Raw genomic sequence first — 25,861 nt, 5'->3', positions numbered from 1 at the left:
AGTTTGTTTAAAGTAACTGATGAATCTCTTGTTGATGAGGTTCAGAATCATGTTTGTATTGACATTAGTTGTTCTGTTCTTGAACAATTACACGTGTCTGTTTTTAAAGCAAAACACCAGCTATAGGAGTTCAACTGGAAAAGTTGCTTCTACTAAAATAAAATAATAAAGTCTGTGCGTTTACAGCTGCATATGCAAATCAAGTATTGAACAGATCTGTTGCTTCAATCACTGATATTTCTATGAGGACATTTTCAGTAAGATTAAAGTTTATACTTTCTTTTGTTTTGCCTTTTATTTTAGACATACCAAAGGTTTAATATTTACATTTCATATTTGATTGTTGTTTCAGATGATCTTGTGACTTCAGCTCAGAAATATTTGTTTTGTTATAAATTGTATTTATCTGCTTGGCAAATTTTATACAAAATAAAAACATACATAAATGAAAGTTTACCACCTTCAAAAAAGTTTTTTTTTTTTATAATTTAAAATAAAAATTTTAAGAAGTACAATGTTATTGATGTATAGTTCGTGTTCTTTCTCTCTATCTTTTTTTTTGTCTTTTATTTTTCAGCTTTCTGCTAATCACTGTTAACTCTTATTTTCTCATTTATGACATTGAACACATTGTTAATACATTTTGTATACAAAGTTGTATATCATAAACATGTCATCTCTGTACTTTTTGAAATAAAAAGTGCTTTCTTCCTCATTATCATGCATCACATTAAAAAAAGGAGTAAAATGAGTCTCTGATCCAAAACTCACAACAGATGGCGCTCGAGCCGCCAATAAAGAAGAAGAAGTAGAAGAAGAAGAGAGTCTTCTGAGGTGAGGAGAGTAACGTTAGTTCATGGTATTTCTCATATTTACACAACCATCACACACACTTTATACAGTTTGATTTACTTAAGCGTCAGACTCATTTCTGTATTGTTTTCATCGATCACAGCGATACTTGTGCGTCTTTTCTGGCGTCTTCCTACTGAAATAAACATTTAGTGCAGCAGCAGCGAGCATGAGGAGAATATGTTGAGTTCATTCAGACCTGAGCGAGTTTGTGTTCGTTTGTGTGATTGTCTCGATGTTTGGAGTAAGAACTGATACTAAATGTCAAGTCAAGAGTTAAAGTTTGAGATCTGTGAGAGGAATTGATGAGCTTATACCGATGAATTGATTTGATGAGTTTTTTTAGGATCATTGTCAGTTTTGAATAACATTATTGCAAGGATTGTAATTACTAGAAAATCAAAATAAATTTTAGATATTAGCATTATGCTGTTGTAGTTATTTAGATGAGGTGGTTAATTATGTTTGGTTTGTTTATGTGTCATATGGTGAGAAGCAACTGTATTTTCTTTCAATAGGGCAGTTTAACATGCTTTTATCATGTATCCTGACTCAAATAATGTGTTTCTAACAGCAAACACTCAGAATAAAGTGAGATGATCTGCTGATGATCCTGAATGGCTTGTTGAATGAGTGTTGATAGTCTGAGGCTCATCAATATTAACAGATCTGCTGAAAACACTCTTTATTTCATGACAATAGTTCCTGTTTTCACCTCATTTATTATGCTGATGTCTTCAGATCTCCTGTAAATTGACACTTAAAGCTCATTTCATTGGTTTCAACAGACTATTTGTTGCTCACAAATATACGTTTATTCTGTGCCCATACTTTCAACTGTTTTTCTCTTTTTCTGACCATTGTTAATATTTGGAAGGCATAATGATGTTTATGGGTCAATGACGTAGGATTTTCAACAGGCCAATTTTAAAATACCAAAAAACAATAGGTACCTGTTGCAATTATTCGAACATTAAGGATTTTGTGTACACATACATTCATATAAAAAAATGTAATTTAAGTGATTTTAGTGTTTTTTAATCTAGATTAATTGTCCGTAGCCTTAAAACTGTCATGTGGTGCGACCGTGATTTATCTTAGAATGAATTAATTTCCTTAACATGCTTAAATTTCTTTTTACAAGTTCTTAGTAATTAAAGTGTTTAGAAACCAAATATTTGCATTTCTTTTGAGTTTTTGTAAATAATGATCTCATTTTTTTTGTTCAAAAATTTCTACGTTGGCTTCTTAAATCTAGTTAACAGACTTATTTTTCCTGTAAATCACATAAAACTGATACAAATGTTTTAAAAATATCATTTACTAAAGCTGACTGTATCAGTGATTCATATTTCAGCCACAGAAATAAAATATTTTATTTTAAATTTAATACAGGGATTGCTTTTATTGGTCGCACCACATGATTAGTGGTCGCTCCAAATGACACGAAGCCCTTATAAAGTTAAAAATCTATTTAAAGAGATCAATGAACAATACATTTTATAAAAAAATAAATAAAAAATTAATTTAAACCAGATTTTAGACAAATTTCACAGAATTTTCCTGAAGACAAACATTTTCTAAAAAATTTTTTAAATAAAAATCACATAAACACAAGTGCACCATTTCATTTAACTTGACTTAGAATTTCTTTGTAACAAATAATAATGTTATAGATATAAATTATTTTATAAAAGTATTGTATCCAGGTAACATTTGAGGTCAATAGTTTTTTTTTTTTTTTTTTAATTAATACTTTTATTAATCAAGGACACATTCAATTGATAAAAAGTGACAGTAAAGATATTTAGGCTATAATGTTATGAAAGATTCTATTTCAAATAAATGCTGTTCTTTTGAAATTTCTATTCATCAAATAATCCTGACATATAAAATGTACCACAGTTTCCACAAAAATATGAACATTGATAATAATCAGAAATGTTTCTTGAATAGCAAATCATAATATGTGACCTTAGATCACAAAACCAGTCACAAGTCGCACGGGTATATTTGTGGCAATAGCCAACAATACATTGTATGGGTCAAAATTATGGATTTTTCTTTTATTCCAAAAATCATTAGGATAACTAAAGATCATGTTTCAAAATTTGTAAATGTCCTACCGTAAATATATAAAACATTTATTTTTGTGAGTGAATGCAGCACAATCGCGGACATAAATGGACAACTTTAAAGGTCATTTTCTCTGTTTCGATTTTTTTGCAACTTCAGATTTCAGATTTTCAGTTGTATCGGCCAAATATTGTTCTTTCCTAAGAAATCATACATCAATGGAAAGCTTATTTATTCAGCTTTGATATGATGTATAAATATACATTTTGTAAAAATTGACCCATGTGGTTTTGTGGTTCAGGGTTACATATTAGAATGATTTCTGAAGGATCATGTGACACTGAAGACTGGATTAACGATGCTGAAAATTCAGCTTTGATCACAGGAATAAATCACAGTTTACTATATATTCACATAGAAAACATATTTTAAACTGTAGTAATATTTCCCTCACACCTATCAAGGTACTCTGCTCTTGCTGCAGGGTCAGGATTTTTTCGCTTGGCAGTGGCATCTGGTAAAATTGATTAAAATTGTTTTAAATAAATTACTAATTAATGCATAATTACTAAACTGAAATTACATGCTCTATTTTTTTTATTTATTTTTTGCATTTTTCTCATATTGTACAAAAGGTAAACATAAACTGTCTGAAATATATTAAAAATATCCAAAATTGCATAAAAATCTATTCCAAATGATACTAAATTAAAGTACTTTTTGTATATAAACCGTCAATTGAATATAAAAGCATAAAACTGCCAATCTAGGACATATCATGGAAAACAGTCTGCAGTGGTCGGACCACGTGATATTTTCAAATTCAGTCGAAATTTACAGGCACAGAATTGGCCACCTAAACAAAACAAGCTAGCTTCCCAAAAAAGGTCACTATGAAATTTATATCAGAAATAACATGTAGAAATAACTTAAAATTTTTTCAATTTGAGAGAATTACAAATCTGCTTGCTGCTTCCATGGGTCCTTGGTAAATTGGTATATGATGTAACTTCCTGTGTTTGAATAGATTTCAGCATTAAAGCCCCAAAATGGTAGTTCCTTGATGGTCGCACCACATGATATTTCATTCATCGGACAAAGTTTGTTTGTATATTATGATGGAAATATAAATACAAATGCTTTGAATTTGTTTACAGGATTACAAAACATTTTGGAAATTATGCCAAATAGTGCAGAACATTTTTTTGACTAAATTTAGAGTAATTTCAAATACGTTTTCAAAAGAGAAGTTATGGCCGGACGGTTGCACCACCACATGATGTTTTGACACTTTAAATAACTTAAAAAAATGACAAATAACTAAAGGTTTTTGAAAAGTTAAAGTGAGTACATACATGGGAGAGGTACTACAAATATACAGTATCTTTTTCTGAAAAAATGCGATCGGACAGAAAATTTAGGTGTCACGTCATTGACCCACATATTCTTTATCATTTCTATGTTTCTGTCTATATTGTAATGTAAAAAGCAGGAGAGTGTTGTGGTTAGCCATAACATAAGATATACATATCAGTTACTTTACTTCAGACAGACATAATGCTTAGATGTGATATTTAGTATAAAAACAAATTCAGGAACTGATATTATTTTTTATTTTGTCAGATCAGCTCCTCCCACAGCAATTCTCCAATAAATGCTGTAAACTCCCATCAGCTACAAGTGAAGACGAGCATCAGAGCATCAGGAAGAGCTGAAATCTGCAAAGACTGAGTTTATTAAAGAGGACAGTGAGAACATGAGTGATCCAGAACCCTGCAGAATGAAACACACTGAAGATCCTGAAGAACAAAGAGGTTGGTGTTTATTCTTCATTCATTCATGATGCTGAAGAACATTCATGTTAGAAACATTCAAGCATCTATGCAACTTTCATGAAGTAAAAATCACTAAAAGCATTCCTTCCGCTGGAAAAAAATAGTCCCTGACCGTAAACAGCAACAGAAGTTACATACATTATTTCGCCAATAGATGGCACAATAGATGACTCTTATAAATGAGTCAGTCGGTAGAGAAGACTTTTATATTGAAAAGACTCAAACTTGTTTTCACGGAGAAGGAAGACGCAACTGACAGATGACCAGGGGCACGTTCAAGTTCAAAACGGTGCGCAACGTTTTGCTACGGTTTCCGGGTTGAACGTCATGTTTCCTGGAAACGGCGTGCACCGGTGTGCAACGGGGTTTGAGATACGCTTTCTCTTGTTTGGTGGGTGTGTCAGAACTGCAGTCCAATCAGCAGCAACATGTATATAAAGCACGCGGTATTAAAGTGAACTCGCACAGTGGGTTCAAGGAAAGTAATTTACAAATGTGTTCGATGCAGCTCGGTATACACAACAACTGAGGATATTAGAAGACATGTTTGTCGAAAGTTTTATTGTAAAAAATATAGGATATCAACATAATGATGTAGTTTATATTTTTAGCTTCATTGCAAGTGTATTGGTATAGAAATAAACATTGGTAATTAAGTGCTTTTCCTAAAAATGAGAAAGAAAAATACAGGGTATTAAAACAGTATGACCTACAAATAAAGTCAGTATGTGAGGCTAAATAGATGTGTTTTAGTCTGAATTAGGTAAGATGTGTGCTTCCATTTCAGTTTCCACAAATCCCTTCACTCAATTGGGATGTTCTCTTTTGTTCTGGGCGGCAAGTGTAACAACTGTAACATCGGGCATATTTTGTAGTATTAAACACATATTTATACCGACTTCATCAGGCTCAGAAAATTCTTCACAAAGAACACAAAGAATGGCCTTCTCAGCTGCCATAGTTGCAACTCTTGCGTCATCAGAACAGTGTGTTCAACGCATCACCATTTCTGTTTAAAAAACGCTGTGCAACGTTTTGTCGGGGCTGAACGCAGCCCAGGGCTTAATTTGAGCCGGAACACGCTGGAACATGTTCCGTCACCTCCGACGTTGGATCCGGAACCTTTTTTATTGGATCCGGCACCTCCTGTGTCACTATGGAAAATTAATTGCCTAAATTAAAAAAATTAAATTAGCCTACTGTTTGTGTAGTGTTCAATGTTGTTATTTGTCTGGTTAGTCTTTATTCCCCATTGAAGTTCTACAAAAATCTTGTGTTTTGAGATTGCTGTTAGCCTCGATGTCAAAAATGACGTCAAATGTCGATGAAATGTCAAAAAGATAGTAAAGTTTGCTTAACTTTTTCAAATACGCTGGCTAGTCAGATCCCAAACAAGCAAAAATCGTTTCCGCTGATCAAGAATGTGGAGACGGTGGACACAGCAGTAGTATCGACATAATATCTCGTTATTTCGACATAATAAGGGGACATTCTTATTAAGGCGAGACACGGCAGGCAAAAACATCAATTTTTTATGCAGTGGTCAGTTTTGAGATTTTGGGCTAGTTTACTCCTTCAATATGTGTTCTTTCAAGCTGCTATAAAGATAACGTTGGAAATATACATTAAGATGTTTATTTTATTACATTTTGTTTACTTGCGGCAGTAAGTTTCTCCCGAATTTACCAGGAAGTTTGCATTCAAACGCGACACGCCGAGCTCCGTCTGTTTACTGAATTCTGTCATGACCGGTATCATTGTGAAGCTCTGAGTCTCCTGCACAACGCTATGTAACCCAAATATGGGCATTTCCTTTCTATCAGTAACCAATCGTGAATGTCCAAAGGGGGATTTAAAGTTAAGGACGATTTCTCATTTAGAGCTATTTAAATCTTTTACTGCCGTTTTCTCAAAATGATTTTTTTGCGTTTTTTTGTCATTCTCCAGTACAAACTTCTCAGCCTATGTAGCACCTGTGTACACCAAACTTTCCAGTTATACACTTAGCAGTATTCTGCAGATATTTTCAGAGGGATTTGTTAATAAATCATTCCTGGCCTGATTTATGTGACATTTTAATAAAACAAATATGGCGAAAATCTATTTTTTATGGCTATGGACAGTATATTTTGAGTTTTTATTTTCATCTTGTGTGTAAACAAAATGAAAAAAGAATTTTACACCTGGCTTTATCATATGTTCAGATCTATCTACCAAAAATATATGCAAAATCGTGCATATTTAATTAGATAATGCCTAATTTGCATAATTAAACATACAAATTTCTAAAACTTGTAATACATTTTTTGATATACTTGTGTAAGTAATCAACTGAGGAAGTTTCATGGTGATATCTATTATTTTAACATTTTACCCTATTCACTTGTAGTGTCTCGCCTTAAGCCAAATTAAGCGTTCTTATAATGGTTTTCTATGGGAGGAAAATGCTTAACGTGTAATTGCGTATATATTCTGGGCTCATCTGATTTTTTGTACATAGCCTACTTTAGTATCATAATGCATAATGCATAAAGAGAGAACATTCTACTATTTTAGTATCATAATGATTAATAAATGTACGCACAATTATCCGTGAACTTGATTTGAACAAATTCCTTTCAACTTGTGTGTGCAAAATTCAGAATTAAATATTTGTTAAAATATTATAATGTTATTTTTTTTTCCATTTATGTTGATTTCTGAAAAGTGAACAGCACGAGATAGGATGCGCAATATGAGACGAGTGGGTCAGACATGATTTTGACCACTTCATTAAGTTTTGTTTTGTAGAAAGCGTTTCTATAAAGTGAATTTCGTTTTGTATAAATTGTCTCTTAATTTTAATCAATTTTTTATCAACCAATTGCCTGGATTTAATGAATAAGAAGCAAATATAACAGACAATAATCATGGAGGCGCCCGCGCGGTCACTTGCATTGCACGTTAACTGGAGCGCATCTCATCCTAACTTAATGAAACTCAGTGTATGCCTCACACAGACATGAGAAATACATCAAATACACAAAGCTTGAAATGTCTTTAAACGAAATAATTCAAAACGAAAAGAAAAAGGCTACTCTCTGATTATGTAATCCATTATGTGCATAATTTCTCTCTATAGGCGCGTTCACTATATGGCGATCGTCAACTTCATCTTTGCAGCTGACACTGTCAGAAAACACTAGTTTATTAATAAAAATGAATACACGCGTCAACAGATTTACAAATGCACATCTTGCTTGCATGCACACATATTATGTCGAAATAACGAGATATTATGTTGAAATAACATTATCATTAATAATAGCCTACATCTTTTAGAATATTTGATTAAATGCTGAATGTTGCGCTTGTTCAATTTAATAAAATTAAAACTTTAATTGTGATCATTAAAATAATTGAATATTAAATATTTAGTGGCCAAGTTTTGCGCAGCTCCCCCCGTCAATGATCTAGCACCCCCTCAGCACATGCGTTAAAAATTCTCTGGAGCCGCCCCTGCAGTAGCTACATATAGGCAGTGTAATTTTTTTTTTTTTTTTTCGTTACCTCCAACCCCGGTTTTGAGTCGCCGGATCCACCCCCACCCAAAATCAAAGACGGCGCCGTCCGCAGAGCCAGTTAGTGTATGTCAACTACTTTATAAGAGAACACTTTAGTCCACTGACTAGCCTACCATGTCAGAAGAGACCATTGTAAAAAAAATTACTCAGCATACGTTGTGGAGAACATTAACACACTTATGGCCGTGAGGGTTTGGGATTGCACACTTGCTAAATTATAAACACATACTCATATTTATTTCTGCATGCACATATTTCAATGAGCCCCGATAAATGCAGTTTGTACTATTTATAAAACGCTTCTTTATAAAGAACATTGTTTTCTCAATACTTTACCTATACCGCTGTGAAGGAAAGAGTGCACAATCGATCATCGAGGCATCGATATCAACCTATTCAGCGCCTCCACCATGGACAGCACCTGCTAAGGTCGAACTTAAGAAGGTTTACCTTAAGCAACATCCTAAGGTATAGTTCGGAAAACACACGTAGGAAATGTATACCTGTAGTTAAGGTGTACCTTTTGAGTCTTCGTAGCGCGCTAAGAGACAACGTTATCGGAGAACGCAGCCCAAATCTCTTTTGAAATATAAGATGTAGTTTGTCCTGTTGGTTTAAGATATAACTGACCGTGTTTACATTCATTTTGCGTCATAAAAGTATTTTGAGATGCAAGTACATTTAACCAACGAGTCGCTCACAGCCGCATGCGCAAGCGCTATCCACAAAGCACCCGAGTGTTGAGCTGAATCTCAGAAATGAGTCTCAGAGAACTACACTTCCCAGAATGCACCAGCAGCAAACCGGCTGCTAGTCACCTGATCAATCATCACTGATTTGGAGCACCTGTGAAGACTTGGAGGTCCTCAGTTATTTAGAGGAACAAACTTCACAGAGAAGACACTCCAAGTTCACTCACTCGTAGGTTCGGTCCAAAGACGCCAATGGTTGGTGAAATATTTTATTTACTTTCATGGTGTTTGAAATGGTGTTATTCAATGTAAAAGGCTTAAGTGGGTAATTAATCATAAAATGTATTTAAAATGTTTATTTAAACGTTTAAACTCATTAAAAATGTTTAACTGAAATGTTTAGTTAAAATGATAACTTTTGTTCTCTGTCTTTAAAGGTTTACAACCTAATTCATTGAACATACCAATCAACTGACAAAGCCAAAATAAAAATGATTGAGTTGGAAATTTGAGTTGTCCTTGTGTCCTTTGGAAATTGAACAAGAGTAGGACTTGACAGTTGTAAACCACGCGGAGCGGCCTGGCCCTGAGGATAAACGGCTTCAGATCCAGAAATAAGCTGTTGACGCAGAGGAAGTCAAGATGGCGGAAGATGTCCTGGGGAAGTCGGTCCAGCAGCTCAAAAAGGAGAGGACCACTGCAAAAAGCAGCTTCACCAGACAAGCCAACTTCATTTCAAGAGGAGCAAGCAGCATGCTTCAAGTGGAGTTAAGGGAAGAATTCACTAAGCTTTCAGTCTGTTTCAGAAAGATGCTCGATGCCAATGATGACTACAGGATTGGACTTGAGGCTGACATTAAGACTGAAGATGAGGAAGCAGGTCTTGATGAACAGCAAGAGGCTGACATTGATAGATCTGTAAATGAAGGTGAAGCAAAGTTGGAGGAGATAAGGGACATGGTCCAAACAAACCTGTGGTCGAGGTATGGAAGGAGTGAACTTCTTGTGGCAATCCTGGAAGCAGAAAAAGCTAATGATAAAGCGGCTGATGTACCTGTGGAAAGTGCCAATTTAGAGGGCTATGAAGTGCACCTCGCTCTCTTGGAAAAAAGAATAAAAGAGGCCAGCTCAGCAATGTCAACATGGGAGAGATGGATCCCTGTAGAATTAAAGGACGAATTAGATGGAAGAGTCAAGGACGTAAGAGCATCCTACTACAGGCTTGAGTTAAGGAAAGCCGAATTTGCCACTGCACGGACAATCAACGAGCAAGGCACAGGAGGGAAACTACTACCCCTACCGGCAACATCCACTCCAATAGTGAGAATCAAACCAACCTCTCTACCTATCTTCAATGGAAGCAAGAGAGAATATCACAGATGGAGGAAAGACTGGGAAAGCCTGCAAAAGCAGGGAGAGCCATCCGGATCAATTGAAGTGAAGAAAATTCAACTCTTGGGGAGTGTGGATGACAAAATCTCAAAGGACCTCAGACTTTCAACCTACACCACTGCCAGTGACATGTTCAGAGTCCTGGAAAACAGATATGGCAACAAGTCAACCATCATAGTGGAAATCCTTGAGGAGCTGGAGAAGATGCCACATGTGAAAGGGAACCAGCCAAGAAAGGTCATTGATCTCATACAGTCAGTAGAGAAAGCCCTAGCAGATCTTACAGAGTTAGGAAACTCTGGAGCCATAAAGAACCCACTGGTAATTAAGACCATTGAAAGCAAGTTGCCTGACTTTATTAAAAGAGACTGGGTGATGTTCATGGTTGAACCCAGAAACAATGTCACATCAGACAACCACTTTGTCATGCTCTTGAAGTTCCTGAAAAGTCAAGAAGAAATACTAGAGAGACTCGAACAGCTCAGAACTGTGGAGAAGGTGGAGAAATCAGATCGTTCAGACAAGAAGTATGATCGAAAGATTGCCTCAACAAAAACCACAAAGAAAGAAGAGCTTGATGAGGTATGTGGTGTCTGTGGTGATAGTGGGCACAACAACAAAATCTTCTTCTGTAGAAAGTTCAAAAGACTTAAGCTACCTGAAAAAAAAGCTGTTTTGAGAAAGCTGGGAGCATGCCGAAAATGTCTCGGATGCCATGATGAAGATGGATACTGCAGAGACACTTTCCTATGCAGAAATAAAGACTGTAAAAGGGAAGGTGGTGCCCCAGACCACCATTTTTTCCTCTGCCCAAAAGGAGAAGTCAAAAGAGGGGAAGAGAGAAAGCGTGGAAAAGACGGCAAAGGTGAAAACAAACTAACGGAGGAACAAGAGGAGATCTTGTCTGAACTTTCCCCAGAAATGGCAGATAGATGCAGAAAGGCTTTCACCAACACCAGCAAAACCGCAGTGACACTCGATGCTTCAGGCCAGTCTGAGCTACTGCAGAGGAATGGGCTCTCTGAACTTCCTGTCATCATGATGTTAATGCAAGTCACTGCAAACGCAGGGCAGAAGATTGGGACTTTAATTGACCTTGCTTCAGATACAAATTATATTACCCATAAGGCTGCTGAAAGACTGAGGTTAAGACATGAGAAGATAACTTTAGTTGTGCATGGGGTTGGTGGTATGGCCATGGAAGTGAAAACACAAAGGTATCTCCTCAAAGTCAGAGTCAAGACACCTAAAGGAACAGAGAGAGCTCATGAAATGGTCTGCTACGGCTTGGATGAAATCGCCAGAGTGCATCAAGTAATTGAACCTGAGAAGTTGAGAAAATTCTTTCCAGAAGTCAAACTTAAAGAATTGGAAAGGCCAGAAGAGGTTGAACTTCTCATTAGCCACCGAGAGGGAAGACTCGCTCCCCAGAGGGTAAAAATCATCGGAGACCTCGTCTTGTGGGAGGGTCCATTGGGGAAGACGGTGGGTGGAGCACATTCCGACTTATTTGAAGAAGTGGAGGTTGGAGCATATGAGTCCAAAACACACTTCGCTCGCTCCATGAGAACAGCAGCTGTCAAATATCAAGAAATCACAAGTCCAACAACTGTCACAGCTCAGCTACAGCAGGAGGATGTGGCTCAGACCAATTTTACAGCTGCCAGTAACCGTGAGTTCCTTGAGTGGTGGCACTGGGACAGCATCGGAGCTGCATGTGAGCCAAGATGTGGAGGTTGCCGATGTGGAAACTGTCCACCAGGAGGAAAAGAAATGACCCTGGCAGAGGAGAGGGAACTGGAGATTATTAAAAGAGGCCTCACCTACAAGACCCTTCTGGATGCTCACACACCAGCTCCACATTGGGATGCAATGTATCCTTGGATGGTAGATCCAGCCTCTCTTCCAAACAACAAAGGTGCAGTCCAGGCTTGTTTCTTAAGGATGGAAAAGCAACTAAGCAGAGAGCCAGATTGGAAAATGGCATATGCTACCCAGATCCATGAGATGGTCGAACGAGGCGCAGCCATAAAACTCACCAACAAAATCATGGACGAGTGGATTGGACCAGTGTGGTACTTAAGCCACCTGGTGGCGCCAAATCCTCATTCGGTGACAACACCAATCCGTATTGTATGGAATAGTAGCCAGAAATACAAAGGTGTGAGTATGAATGATCTTCTTCTGAAGGGACCAGACGTTCTCAACCCTATCAGAGCTGTTCTGCTGAGGTTCAGAGAAGGGACGTATGCATCTCTAGGAGACATCAAAAAGATGTACAACTCCGTATGGCTGGAGGAGCGTGAGATGCATCTTCACAGGTTCCTCTGGAGGGACAGCCCAGATGAAGAGATAAGTGAATATGCAATTACCAGAGTCAACATTGGGGACAGACCTGCTGGTTGCATTGCTCAGTTGGCTATGAGGGAAACAGCACGCCTGCCCAACTTTGTTCACTTGGCGGATGAGCGCAGAGTCATTGAAGAGGACAGTTATGTGGATGACCTCTTAACCTCCCAAAATGACCTAAATAAACTTGACAAAATCACAGCAAATGTTGAAGAGATCTTGAAAGCTGGAGGTTTCTTCCTCAAACCATGGGTCCGGTCAGGGCAAAGTGGGAGGCAAGGAATGGAGACGGAGGATCTAACAGAGACACAAGGTAAAACCTTAATTCTTCCAAATCAAATGAGGGACGAAGACAACAAAGCCTTGGGTATTGGCTACCAAATGGATGAAGACAAGCTCTACATGTTAATCTCAGTTAACTTTTCCAAAAGGAAAAAGAAGATGAGAGTTGGGAAAGATCTTCTCAAGGAGGAGGTGAGAACTGAGACACCTAAGCCACTAACTAGGAGAGCTCTCTTAAGCCAAGTGGCTGGACTGTACGACCCAATTGGCTTAATTACACCTGCCAAACAGAAAGGAGCAATTCTTGTAAGAAAGGCATTCCAAGAGGGAGGAGGTGGGAAACTAACCCAAGAAACCTGGGACCAACCTCTCTCAGAAAGCCTCAGAGAAGAAGCTATACAGCTTTTTGAAGAATATGTGCAGCTTGGACAGGTGAAATTCCACAGGAGCCTCACACCAGCTGGCTGGGAAGGGAAACCTTGGGGCATCACATTATCTGATGGAAGTGACAAATCCTATGGAGCTGTGATGTACTTAAGATGGGAGACAAGTCAAGGCACTGAAGTTCGATTTGTTGAATCAAAAGCCAAGCTGACACCCCTGGATCAGAAGGGAGAAGCTGTAAAAGCTGAGATCTGTGGAGCTGTTTTCGCAGCCAGGATTAGGAAGTATGTGGAAAAGCATGCTCGAATGAAGATTGAGAGATGGTTCCATCTACTCGACAGTCAAACGGTCTTGGGAGCCATTCAAAGAGTCAGCTATGGGTACAAAACCTTCTTTGCAAATAGAGTGGGTGAAATCCAGAAGGCTGGACTAGTGCAAGACTGGTGGTGGATCCGTGGAGATCTAAACATAGCTGACATTATAACAAGAGGGGGCGCTCCTGAAGATTTGAAGGAGAACTCCACATGGCAAAATGGACCAGAGTTCCTGAAGTGGCCAGTGGAAAAGTGGCCTATAAGATCAGCTGGAGAGGTAGCAGCTCATGCCAGGGAGAGTGTAAACAAGCTCCAGAGGAAGGCATTCTCAGGTGCATTAACAAGAGCTCAAGCAAGAAGGAGTCAGCAGAAAGAAGACCAACGAGGCACTCAGGAAAGTCCAAAGAGTGAAACTCAAGAGGGAATACCTGTGGAAAATCCAACTCTTCTTCTAAAAAGGAAGCCCACTGGCTGGGTTAAAGATCTTGTGGAAGTAAGAAGATCCAGTAGCCTGTCCAAACTGGTGAGAGTCGTTGCCTGGGTTTGTCTAGCTGCCAAGCAGTGGCTGAAGAGGAAGTGCCGGGTCTCTAAACAGTCCAAGTGGGAGATAAGATCACCCAAGCAAGCTGTGCTAACTGTCAAAGAACGAGAAGATGCACTCAAAGACATCTTCCTTGCAGCTCAAAAAGGTACAGTTTTTTCAGACACAACTCTAAGCAGATTGGCAGTATACAAGGATGTGAACTCTGGATTGCTAGTTTGTGGAGGCAGAATTCAGACTTTCAACGAAGAAAAGACAGCAGTGCCAGTTTTACCATTTGAAGCATGGGTGTCTACACTGCTGGCACAGGAATCCCACTAAGCAAACCATGAGGGAGTGGCAGGAACCCTTCTCCGGATGAGGAAGAAAGCCTGGGTAATAAAAGGCCGTAGACTTGCCAAGAAAATGGTTGACAGCTGTGTGGTCTGCAGGAAAAACAAGGCAAAACGGTGTCAACAAATCATGGCTGACCTGCCTCTAGAGCGAACAGGCCCGGCTGCACCTTTTGAATTCACCACTATGGACCTGTTCGGCCCTTATGAAGTGAAAGATGAGGTCAAGAAGAGAACTAGACTCAGAGTATGGGGAATAGTCTTCTGCTGCATGGCTTCCAGAGCCATACACACTGAAGTGGTGAGTGACATGTCATCTGAAGGATTCCTGCTAGCCTATCAAAGGTTCACTTCACTGAGAGGACACCCTAGGAAACTCTGGTCAGACCCTGGCACTAATTTTGTGGGAGCCAAACCTGCACTAGAGAAGCTTCACAAATTCCTTAACCGACTAAACAAGTCTGATATTGAAGACACAGCTGCCAAGTATGGTACAGAATGGTCGTGGAAGATTCACCCTGCAGACTCTCCCCATAGGAATGGTGCAGCAGAGGCAGCTGTCAAAGTAGTGAAGCGGGCGTTGAGCAACCTTGGGGGAGATGGTGTTTTCACATGGGGAGAATTCCAAACTTTTCTCTTCATGGCAGCCAATCTTGCAAATGAAAGACCCATCGATGCAAGAACTCAAAGCAGAGAAGACTGTGTAGAGTACATCACCCCAAATTCTCTGTTTTTAGGACGTGCCAATCCAAAGGGAGACCCTGGAGATTTCCAGTTTGATGGCTACCCTTATAAAAGACTTAAACATATTCAAGCAGAGGTAAGCAATTTCTGGAAGAAGTGGAGCCAATTGGCTGGACCTAATCTGTTCATTAGAAACAAATGGCACACTAAAGAGCGAAATGTGGCTGTTGGAGATGTGGTCTGGTTGGCTGATCAAAACGCCCTGAGAGGACAGTACAAGCTGGCTAGAGTGGTCAGTGTCAATGCTGACAGCAAAGGCATCGTAAGAGATGTGCTTGTGAAGACATTTCCCAGCTATCCTGTTCACATCACAAAGGCAAACGGCAAAGAAGGGCCTACAAGAGCTAACGGAGAAAGAACCAAGAGACTTCAAACCAAAATCCCAGCCACAATACTTCATAGAGATGTCAGACGCCTTGTCATTCTACTTCCCACTGAAGAACAAGCAAAGGTGTGAAGGGCTTGTGTGACCTCTCTGGTTTTGAAAAAAACCAGGAGCTCAAGTGGGAGGTGTTGAGCTGAATCTCAGAAATGAGTCTCAGAGAACTACACTTCCCAGAATGCACCAGCAGCAAACCGGCTGCTAGTCACCTGATCAATCATCACTGATTTGGAGCACCTGTGAAGACTTGGAGGTCCTCAGTTATTTAGAGGAACAAACTTCACAGAGAAGACACTCCAAGTTCACTCACTCGTAGGTTCGGTCCAAAGACGCCAATGGTTGGTGAAATATTTTATTTACTTTCATGGTGTTTGAAATGGTGTTATTCAATGTAAAAGGCTTAAGTGGGTAATTAATCATAAAATGTATTTAAAATGTTTATTTAAACGTTTAAACTCATTAAAAATGTTTAACTGAAATGTTTAGTTAAAATGATAACTTTTGTTCTCTGTCTTTAAAGGTTTACAACCTAATTCATTGAACATACCAATCAACTGACAAAGCCAAAATAAAAATGATTGAGTTGGAAATTTGAGTTGTCCTTGTGTCCTTTGGAAATTGAACAAGAGTAGGACTTGAGTATTTTAAATTGAAAGCAGCCTTCGCAGTGATTTTCATATTTTTTATATACAAGCCAACTGCATTTCAAAAGATACAAATGATGCCTTAGCAGAGCTTTTGTGAGGAAAATTCTGGCAGGAGAGTAACACTGCAAGAGTAACATCAATCAAAGCGACATAACCTGTGCGATAAAGCCCGCGAATGTCCTTGTAATTTGCTTAGACCTTTCCAAACTTTATGAAATATTATTTTTCGGAAGGTTTGAGTGGTGTCGTGTGTGTGTGTGTGTGTGTGTGTGTGTGTGTGTGTGTGAAGACTCGATTCTGAAATTCTCTGAATTGATCCAGAATCGTTGGAGAGAGAATCTATAACTTAATATATCATTATATATTAATTATATATATTATAACATAAAATCACATAAATTAAACAAAATGATCTTTCCTGTATGCCAGGCATATATGCGTAGCGCGCCAAGTTGATGCTACGTCTGCAGACTGTCACGTGACCAGAGTGTAATCACAGGTTTAAAAATTGCGTTTCATCATATTGCGATATTATCGCAAATGCAATTAATCATTCAGCCCTATCACAGAGGTATATATCGCAATATGCATATCGAAACGGCTTGCAATAACTGTGGTCATGAACAAAAGACAAAGAAAATCACTCACTGCTTTTGGCTGAATAACTTTTGTAGCTTTAATAAGAATCAGAATGAATAAGCCATGTTTTATTTTCAGATTTGATCATTCAGTTTCTATTGTTAAATAACCCTTATTAGTTCGTAGGCTGCCCCACTTACAATTACAAAGAACACAGTAGTTATACACTACACTCCACACACACACACACACACACACACACACACACACACACACACACACACACACACACTCAGCAGTTATACCATTTCCAAGGTCTAAGCTACGTCATTGCTTACATGTTGAATGATTCTCAATCTCTAAGAAATAGAAATGTTGTGGCAAAAAAATCATTAAGCATTCAATAAACAATCAATCACTGTGTAAGAGACATTTTCTGAGTCAAATAGTCTTTTCAAAAGGTATTTATTCTTGCAAGAAGGCCCAGTTGCCACATAGAAGTCCAGTACAGTCTGTGAAACAAGTGCGACAGAGAAAGGGACGGCAGAGCAGCTTGTGTATATTTTTTTCAAGGTTTCTGACTTATCTAAAAAAGGGAAGATTCCCTAGCTCATGGTCTCATCTTTTGCTGAGCTTATGCCTACAAGCTCACAAGTTCTAAATTGGACGACCTCTATCCCTAGGGGTCAGAGGTCTCTCTTTGATCTGCCACCTCCTTGCTGTCCCACCTGTTACCCAGTTTAAAAACACACTCACACATTGAGTCAACTAAAGCTGAGACCACATACTGTCCAGCAAAGGTCATTTCAATGTCTTACTAAAAGCAATGAAAATCAATACTGTAAATCTATGAAAATCAAAATTTTCCATTACAATAGTAATTTTCCACATATATACAGATAGACTGAAGCATATCTCCATAGCTTATGCATCTGACACTCGGACACTGAAGTCAGGCACGTCATGACCTTCCAGGTCGCAGATTTGGGTTGCTAGGCGCCAACATGTCCCGAACAACAACTCAGTCAATCTCCAATAATGCCAGTGGTTCCTTAACCTGTAAGCAAGAAGACTAACACACACACATCGACACACAGCTTTTCCAAGGTTGGATTTGGCCAGGCTCTAACTATAAACAGGAGTCTTGTCTCAAAACATCAAGATAACAAGTTCTTAGGACACTTTAGTCTAAATGGAAAGTAAGGCTTTAACTGAGAAATGGTCCCTTAAACCAGGAGTTCCCAAACTTTTTAGTCCGCGACCCCCATGATACATGCGCTGCTGCCCCGTGACCCCGCACCTCCCCCACCCCACCCCACCCCACCTCAACAACCCCTCCCATCGTGTGAAATGTACAGCAAATCGATAGCACACAAAGGTATATTTTAATGTTCTACGTGCAAAATCAGTGTTACAATTTTGCATGAGTCGCTCGATATCCACCTCGAAAAGTAAATGTGCAACTATGTTGGGTTGAACTCGTTCATTGTTCTGCCATCAGGAACCAATCGAGCAGGTCTGAGCGGCTCACACACACACGCTCATGCTAATCCGACGGTCAACGTGTCAGAAACACTAATTACTCGGTAAAGCATTTCTGTGTCATGCTGAATAATTCTTCCTCATTTCTCTCAGCATCACACATATAATGCAATATCAATGTCAGGTTTACACATTAAAACGATGCCCTTCATTTACAACAAACATGTCATAATGTCACAGTATCTTGAAGCTACCTGTGTTTGTTTCTTGCGGCTCACCCTCACTGACCTCCGCTGCCCTCTCGGATGTTCCCTCCGCAACTGCAGTCTTCGCACCATCAACCTCATCTGTGGCACATGTGACTTTTCTCCGCCTCTCGGTTTTTCTGTTGTGGATATTAACCACCGTTTCATTTTAAAGCAGGTTTTATTTGTTTGTAGCCTCCAAACACCTTTAGCTTTAGCAAACAACAGCGGGACACGTTGTGTTGCTGCCCGTGATGTACGTAACTTGATTGTGATTGACGCTGACGTAATCTCGTAATGTCTGGGACAAAATTACAAATTGAATTCAAATCTATATATTACATATATATATTTTTTTAATCAGACTTTTCTGCAAACACCATTTAACAAGTACTGAATTAAATTAATTGCAACAAAAATAATGCGCTGGGGTCCCCTTAAACTATAGACTTCAATGACCCCTATGTGTTTTAACATGTTGAAGACCTTTCTCAAACACAAAACATTTCCTTATTTCATTTCTTGAAGCAGAGTTAAATGAGCAAACATTGTTACTTCATTCAAATATCAACTACAGACATTAAAGAATACATGAAAATAATTCATGTATTCACCATTTACTTATTTTCCTCACTGTACAGTACATTGAAGCAGCAGTTTATTCTAATCCCTTTTCTAATCCCTAGGTTTATTCTATTCTAAAAGTTTCAAGCACATATAATCAATTTATAAAAAGGCATCGGATTATCATAATATTTTATAGCAGTTGTCTACTTTCTACTATTACATCAGGGCTCACTTTCATGTCCTTTCACATTATATTTCTCTTTTAATTAAGTGGAGGAGGAGAGTGAAGAACTGAGTGAAGTGAAGGAGGAGAGTGAAGAACTGAGTGAAGTGAAGGAGGAGAGAGAAGAACTGAGTGAAGTGAAGGAGGAGAGTGAAGTGGAGGAGGAGGAGAGTGAAGAACTGAGTGAAGTGAAGGAGGAGAGTGAAGAACTGAGGGAAGTGAAGGAGGAACATCATGTCAAACCTGGAGAAAAAACTTTGAGTCGCTCAAAGACTAAAAATACATTTTTAAAGAAAGGAAGAGCCAAGAAATCTTTCACCTGCACTCAGTGTGGAAAGAGTTTATCAAGCAAACAAAGTTTTGAGCAACACATGATGATCCACACTGGAGAGAAGCTGCATGTATGCTATCAATGTGGAAAGAGTTTCACAACTAAACAGACTCTTAATTTTCACATGAGAGTTCACACTGAAGAGAAGCCATTTAAGTGTGATCAATGTGGGAAAGATTTCAGTCAATCTTCACACCATAAATTTCACATGATGATTCACACCGGAGAGAAGCCGTTCACATGTGATCAATGCAGCAAAACATTTCTCTGTACATCACACCTGAACAAGATGCAACATTTACATGAACATCAGAAAATTCACACTGGTGTGAGAAAGCACATGTGCTTTGAGTGTGGGAAGACTTTTACCAGAGCGAACTGTTTAAAACTGCACCAGAGAATTCACACTGGAGAAAAACCTTACAAGTGTTCACACTGTGACAAGAGATTCAGTCAGTCAGACAATCTGAAAACACATGAGAAGAACCACACTGGAGAAAAACCTTACAAGTGTTCACACTGTGACACGAGATTCAGTCGGTTGGGAAATCTGAAAAGACATGAGAGGATCCACACTGGAGAAAAACCTTACAAGTGTGATCAGTGTGGGAAGAGTTTATCAAGCAAACACAGTTTTGAGCAACACATGATGATCCACACTGGAGAGAAGCCGCATGTATGCTATCAATGTGGGAAGAGTTTCACAACCAAACAGACTCTTAATGTTCACATGAGAGTTCACACTGAAGAGAAGCCATTTAAGTGTGATCAGTGTGGGAAAGATTTTAGTCGATCTTCACACCATAAATTACACATGAGGATCCACACTGGAGAGAAGCCGTTCACATGTGATCAGTGTGAAAAGAGATTCTCAAACAAACATACTCTTAATCTTCACATGAGGATTCACACCGGAGAGAAGCCATACACATGTGATCAATGCGGCAAAACATTTCTCTGTACATATGCCCTGAAGAGACACCTGACAGTTCATATGAAGGAGAAGCCGCATTCATGTTCTGTGTGTGGAAAGAGTTTTTCAGTGCGGCACACTTTACATGAACATCAGAAAATTCACAATGGTGTGATAGAGTACATGTGCTTAGAGTGTGAGAAGACTTTTACTAGAGCGGACAGTTTAAAACGGCACCAGAGAATTCACACTGGAGAAAAACCTTTCAAGTGCTCACACTGTGACGAGAGATTCAGTCAGTCGGCAAGTCTAAAAAGACATGAGATGATCCACACTGGAGAAAAACCTTTCAAGTGTTCACACTGTGACAAGAGATTCATTCAGTTGGCAGATAAAACAACACATGAGAGGATCCACACTGGAGAGAAGCCGTACACGTGTGATCAGTGTGGAAAGAGTTTCTATTTTAAAAGTCACCTGAAGCGACACATGAAGATCCACACAGTGGAGAAACTACATCAACACAGTCTGAGATCAAGGTAGGGGTGCACGTTATTGACAAAATTTGATATTGCGATATTGATATTCATTTTGATATTTTTAAATATATGTAAAATTACAAAAGTTATAGGAAAACGCATCAAAATAGATTCATAACAAATAAAACAAGTTTTCTTACAACACAATGTTTATTTCAACTGACAGTCATATTGGACTGGTACAACATGACTAAATACATAATAACCATGTCTACAGAACAGGACATGTTAGATACAATCAAAATAAATCTTAAAAAAAAAAAGTAAATAGAAAATGTCATGAAAAACAGGGCCCATCAACAACCGTGTAACCTTTAGACGGCAATTTGCACTTTCCCCGGCAACTCACAGGTGGTCACAACTTCAGGAGGAGGTCTGGGCTGCATTCCAGACGAAACTGGAAAAGTGTAAATTAGGGCTTTAGTCAAGACCACCTTTGTTGAGTCCAAGTCAAGACCGAGTCCAAAAAGGTTAGAGTCCGAGCCAAGACAGAGTCTAGAACAGAAAAAAAAAAACGTATGCATGACATTATCAAGACAATCATTTTGGGTTATTATTTGTTGATCTAAAAGCAAAAGCAGTGTCACAACACCCAGGACTTTTAAATAAAGACATTCCCTATCATATCACATGTCACATCCGGTGGCGCTGCTCTGCTGGCGACCCGGACTCGCGTGCTGCTGCTGTTGCTGCTGTTTTTACTCTTTTTATTCTTGTTTTACGTATCTTAGACGAGCACTATGGCGTTATATGCACAAGGACTATTACTTGTACTGATTGTCTGGCAGTTTTTAAGGATGTGCCAAACTTTTCCACAATCGATGGGTGGATTACCAGTCATCTACTCCAGAGATATGCTGCTGTCTCTCCGTTACCCGAGAATAACATCGCCGCCCGCGGATTTACTCAACCTGCCGGAGGAATTTAAAATCCTGCCGTTTCGCGGGAAACTACGGAAGAGAGGCCGGCGTGGGGGGACCCGACAGCGTCTCCGCCGGAGAGGCAGTAGACCTCCGCTGCCCGGTGTGATCTTGAGCAACGTTCGCTCTCTAAAAAACAAAATGGAGGAGCTTCGTATCAACATGAGAGTATGTTTTGAATACCGTGAGGCGGGTTTGCTGGTATTTACTGAGACTTGGCTACACGAAGGCATCCCCAACTCCTTGATCGAGCTGGAGGGTTTCTCCCTAGTCCGTGCAGACAGGGAAAAAACTTCGGGGAAAAGCCGAGGAGGAGGTATCTGTGTGTTTGTGAGTGACAGCTGGTGCAGGAAATATTCTGTGAGAGAGACTGTTTGCTGCCCTGATATTGAACTGCTGTGTATCTCTTTAAGACCCTTTTACCTCCCGAGGGAGTTCGGCAATATTATAATTTGCTCAGTGTATGTGCCACCCAGCGGGAATGCGGTGGGAGACTGTGTTCACCACCAACTGCAACGTACGCCGGGAGCCCCTGTCTTCATTCTTGGAGATTTCAACCACTGCAAATTGGAACTTTCCCTTCCTGGATTCGAACAATACGTTAAGTGCGGCACCCGAGACAACAGAGTGTTGGACAAATGTTACGGTAATATAAAACATGCATACAGGGCCAGTCCAAAGCCCCCTTTGTCAAACTCTGACCATAATGCACTCCATCTTATACCTATATATAAGACTGTTTTGAAGAGCAGCAAACCAGTAACCAAGACAGTGACTGTATGGTCGAATGACAGTATTGAGACATTGAAGGGCTCATTTCTCTGTACTGACTGGGACATTTTTCATGATCTGGCACACACCATTGGCCCTTACCAATCATGGCCTCCTAATAATCCCCTTACATTGAATTGGCTCTATCACTCTCTCTCCTCTCTCCACCTATATCCGGTGTGTGGTGAGTGCACTGGCGCCGTTGTACTGTGGCTGCCGTCGCATCATCCAAGTGGATGCTGCACACTGGTGGTGGTTGAGGAGAGATCCCCTGACATGATTGTAAAGCGCTTTGGGTGTACAGTAGTACATATGAAAGCGCTATAAAAAAAAAGAAAAGAATCAAGGACTTTCAAGTCCATCACACTTTTTCCAGCACTTAATTTTTTTTTAATATCTAGTTTTAATGTGATGACCAAAACCATTTACATTTACATTTATTCATTTAGCAGACGCTTTTATCCAAAGCGACTTACAGATGAGAACAATAGAAGCAGTTAAACTAACAGTAGGACAACATGATTTGTTCATGCTTCAAAGATTGTCCGCATTTGTAAAACTAAATGCTTCAAAATGTAGGAAAACTTATACTTGGCAAACCAACATATTTATTTAAAAATGTACTATAAACGGTAGATGGCAGCAGAGGACCGCTTATTGACTTATAAGCCATTTCCACTCCATAATAGTTTTTTTCTAGGGCTGCCACTAACGACTATTTTTGTATCGATTAATCTATTGACTAATTTAGTAAAAAATTGTATACAAACATAAAATAAAAATAAAATAACAGTACATATTAGTAATAACAATAGTAAGGCTGAGAAAGTCAGCATGTTCTGAATGTCAATATGTCCACATGTTCTGGGCTTCTGTTCAGCACAGCTAGATGAAATAAATAAACAGAGGACTTCAGTAGTGAAACTCCAAATTAAATCCTTTTTTAAAGCAAAAGTAAAGTAGGACTGCAGCTATCAATTATTTTAGTAATTGAGTATTTTACCAATTATTCCACTGATAAATCGATTACAAAAAGTAATCGAACAAAAAAGATAGATCCAAGTGAAACAACAGCCATTAAAATGCAAATATATAATAACAAGCAATAATTGGTTCAAATAATATATCAAAGTAAGTAATAATTTGGGTTTTATTGAACAACACTGTTGTACTGTCGTAAAATCTGTCATGGTTACACCGTAGGATACACGTGCATTTGTTGACAAGCCGATACCCCCGAACTCTGCAGAAGGAGTTCTCACGTCTTGTTCGATTTTTGAGACATAAGTGTTCATTGAATCGATTGTAAAATCGATTTCCATGTCTAAAGACGTTTCCATTTTAAACGCCAAATATGGGCAAATCCACGGACAACTAACAGGCATTAGGACGAACGTGAAGAGGGCGCTTGAGACGCGCACAAGTCAGCAAATATTCCTGATGATTTATTGCCGTGAAGTTTCGTGCACAATGACAAACAGGATTGCAACATTCTCGAAAAACAATAAGCAGAGTGGACTGCCATAACATCAATGAAAAACATTACTGTAGGCTTCAACGTGCCTGTGTTTAGGATTAGCATGAGACTGCCCTATCCCAGGTGCAGTGGCTATATTTCAGCATGTCAAATGAATATAATTTCATGGTTTTTTTTTTTTTTTAAATGCCAAAAGATCGCGTAGCTCACGTTTACAAGCCAGCGTCATCATAGTAGCTTATTGGCTACTGTTTTACAGAATGGATATGCTAATTCAATTCAATGTTTGTGTGGTAGGTAATAGCCATATATCGTCAATATTATAATATCAAGCTACCATAGATGAATCTGCAAAGTTGAAAAATCGATTTGCAAGTTGCAAGTCAAATTTTGTAGTTCTTTTTGTGCTCGGGTTACTACCCGAACCCCAAAGTTCCATAGTGCCAGTAAAAGCAATACAGACCTCGTCAGGCTATGGCAGACGTGTCATTCAACCTATTTTAAGGGTCTTGGAAATATATTATGAAGGTTGAAAAACTACAGTGTTGCTTTAACATGTGATTAGCCTTAGTACTTGTAATATTGATTATTCCTCTCGTATCATGTCTGTAAGAAATTAAACTTTTGTTTTTAGCAGAACTGCCAGAAAGCATCTGGAAGGAGAGGACAGAGAGAACACCATTGATCCAGAACCTGCAGAATGAAACATCAAGATTTCCACAGTTATCCACAGCGGAGAGAAGATTTTTTATACATCTTAAAGGAGAACTCCGGTCAATTTTAACATTGAGCTCATTTTTTTGTACATTTGGAGTGCTGTCAATACAGAGAACAACGACAAAAATCGGTGTTGCCTACACCGTGTTATCCTCTTTTTAAAATGTGCACCCTCTTGACTTCAATGGGGCAAGTTTTAAACCTGCTTTTAGCCTCTTAAAATCCTTGATGTGTCATTACAAGTGCCCAGCCATGTGAGTGATTCCTTTAGAGTGAACACGGGTGAATCTGACTGCAGTAGATGTGCAAGATATGAATAAAAATGATGTTTATTCAGCCAGTGCAAATACCTGTATTTTCTTCCTGTTTTCGGGCAAAGTCCGAAGTAGTCGATTGTCGAGTTCACGCGCATAGGTTATCACGCGAGTGAACTCGACAATCGACTACTTCCGGGCACCGGAATCCAATCAGGCACCTGTTATGCAAAATTCCCTTTTACATGGTGTTTGAACATAAATGTGTGTTGACAGTGTGTGTTCACAACCATCCTATAATGATAAAAATCAAACCCAGTGCTTTTTTATAATCCCCATAAATCATAAGCAGTGTCTCAGGACAAGCTGTTCTCGGATTCAGGGCAATGTGACGTCACTTTGCACAGGCCCCTCCCACAACTGTTGATTGACACTGCAGTTTGAGCATAGACCCCGCC

The 25,861-nt window shown here is 39.0% G+C and overlaps 2 protein-coding genes across 2 annotated transcripts; both read left to right on the top strand.

The window, feature by feature from the left end:
* Positions 1-796: 796 nt before the first annotated feature.
* Positions 797-25,494, top strand: LOC311290975 (uncharacterized protein). Its single transcript, XM_084409789.1, has 4 exons — positions 797-834; positions 4,552-4,742; positions 19,530-21,264; positions 25,067-25,494. The coding sequence occupies exons 2-4, from the start codon at positions 4,685-4,687 to the stop codon at positions 25,134-25,136; spliced, it is 1,863 nt and encodes a 620-aa protein (XP_084265915.1). The 5' UTR covers positions 797-834; positions 4,552-4,684; the 3' UTR covers positions 25,137-25,494.
* LOC311297840 (uncharacterized protein) lies at positions 9,072-14,601 on the top strand (the record flags this gene model as incomplete). The annotated part of the gene is made up of 2 exons (XM_084420307.1): positions 9,072-9,273; positions 9,456-14,601. Exon 2 carries the CDS (start codon positions 9,661-9,663, stop codon positions 14,599-14,601), a length of 4,941 nt encoding a protein of 1,646 aa, XP_084276433.1. The 5' UTR covers positions 9,072-9,273; positions 9,456-9,660.
* Positions 25,495-25,861: the final 367 nt, after the last annotated feature.

The sequence above is a fragment of the Rutilus rutilus genome, assembly GCF_951802725.1.
Source record: "Rutilus rutilus genome assembly, chromosome: 1".
Lineage (NCBI taxonomy): Eukaryota > Metazoa > Chordata > Actinopteri > Cypriniformes > Leuciscidae > Rutilus > Rutilus rutilus.
This window is presented reverse-complemented; position numbering and strand designations above follow the sequence as displayed.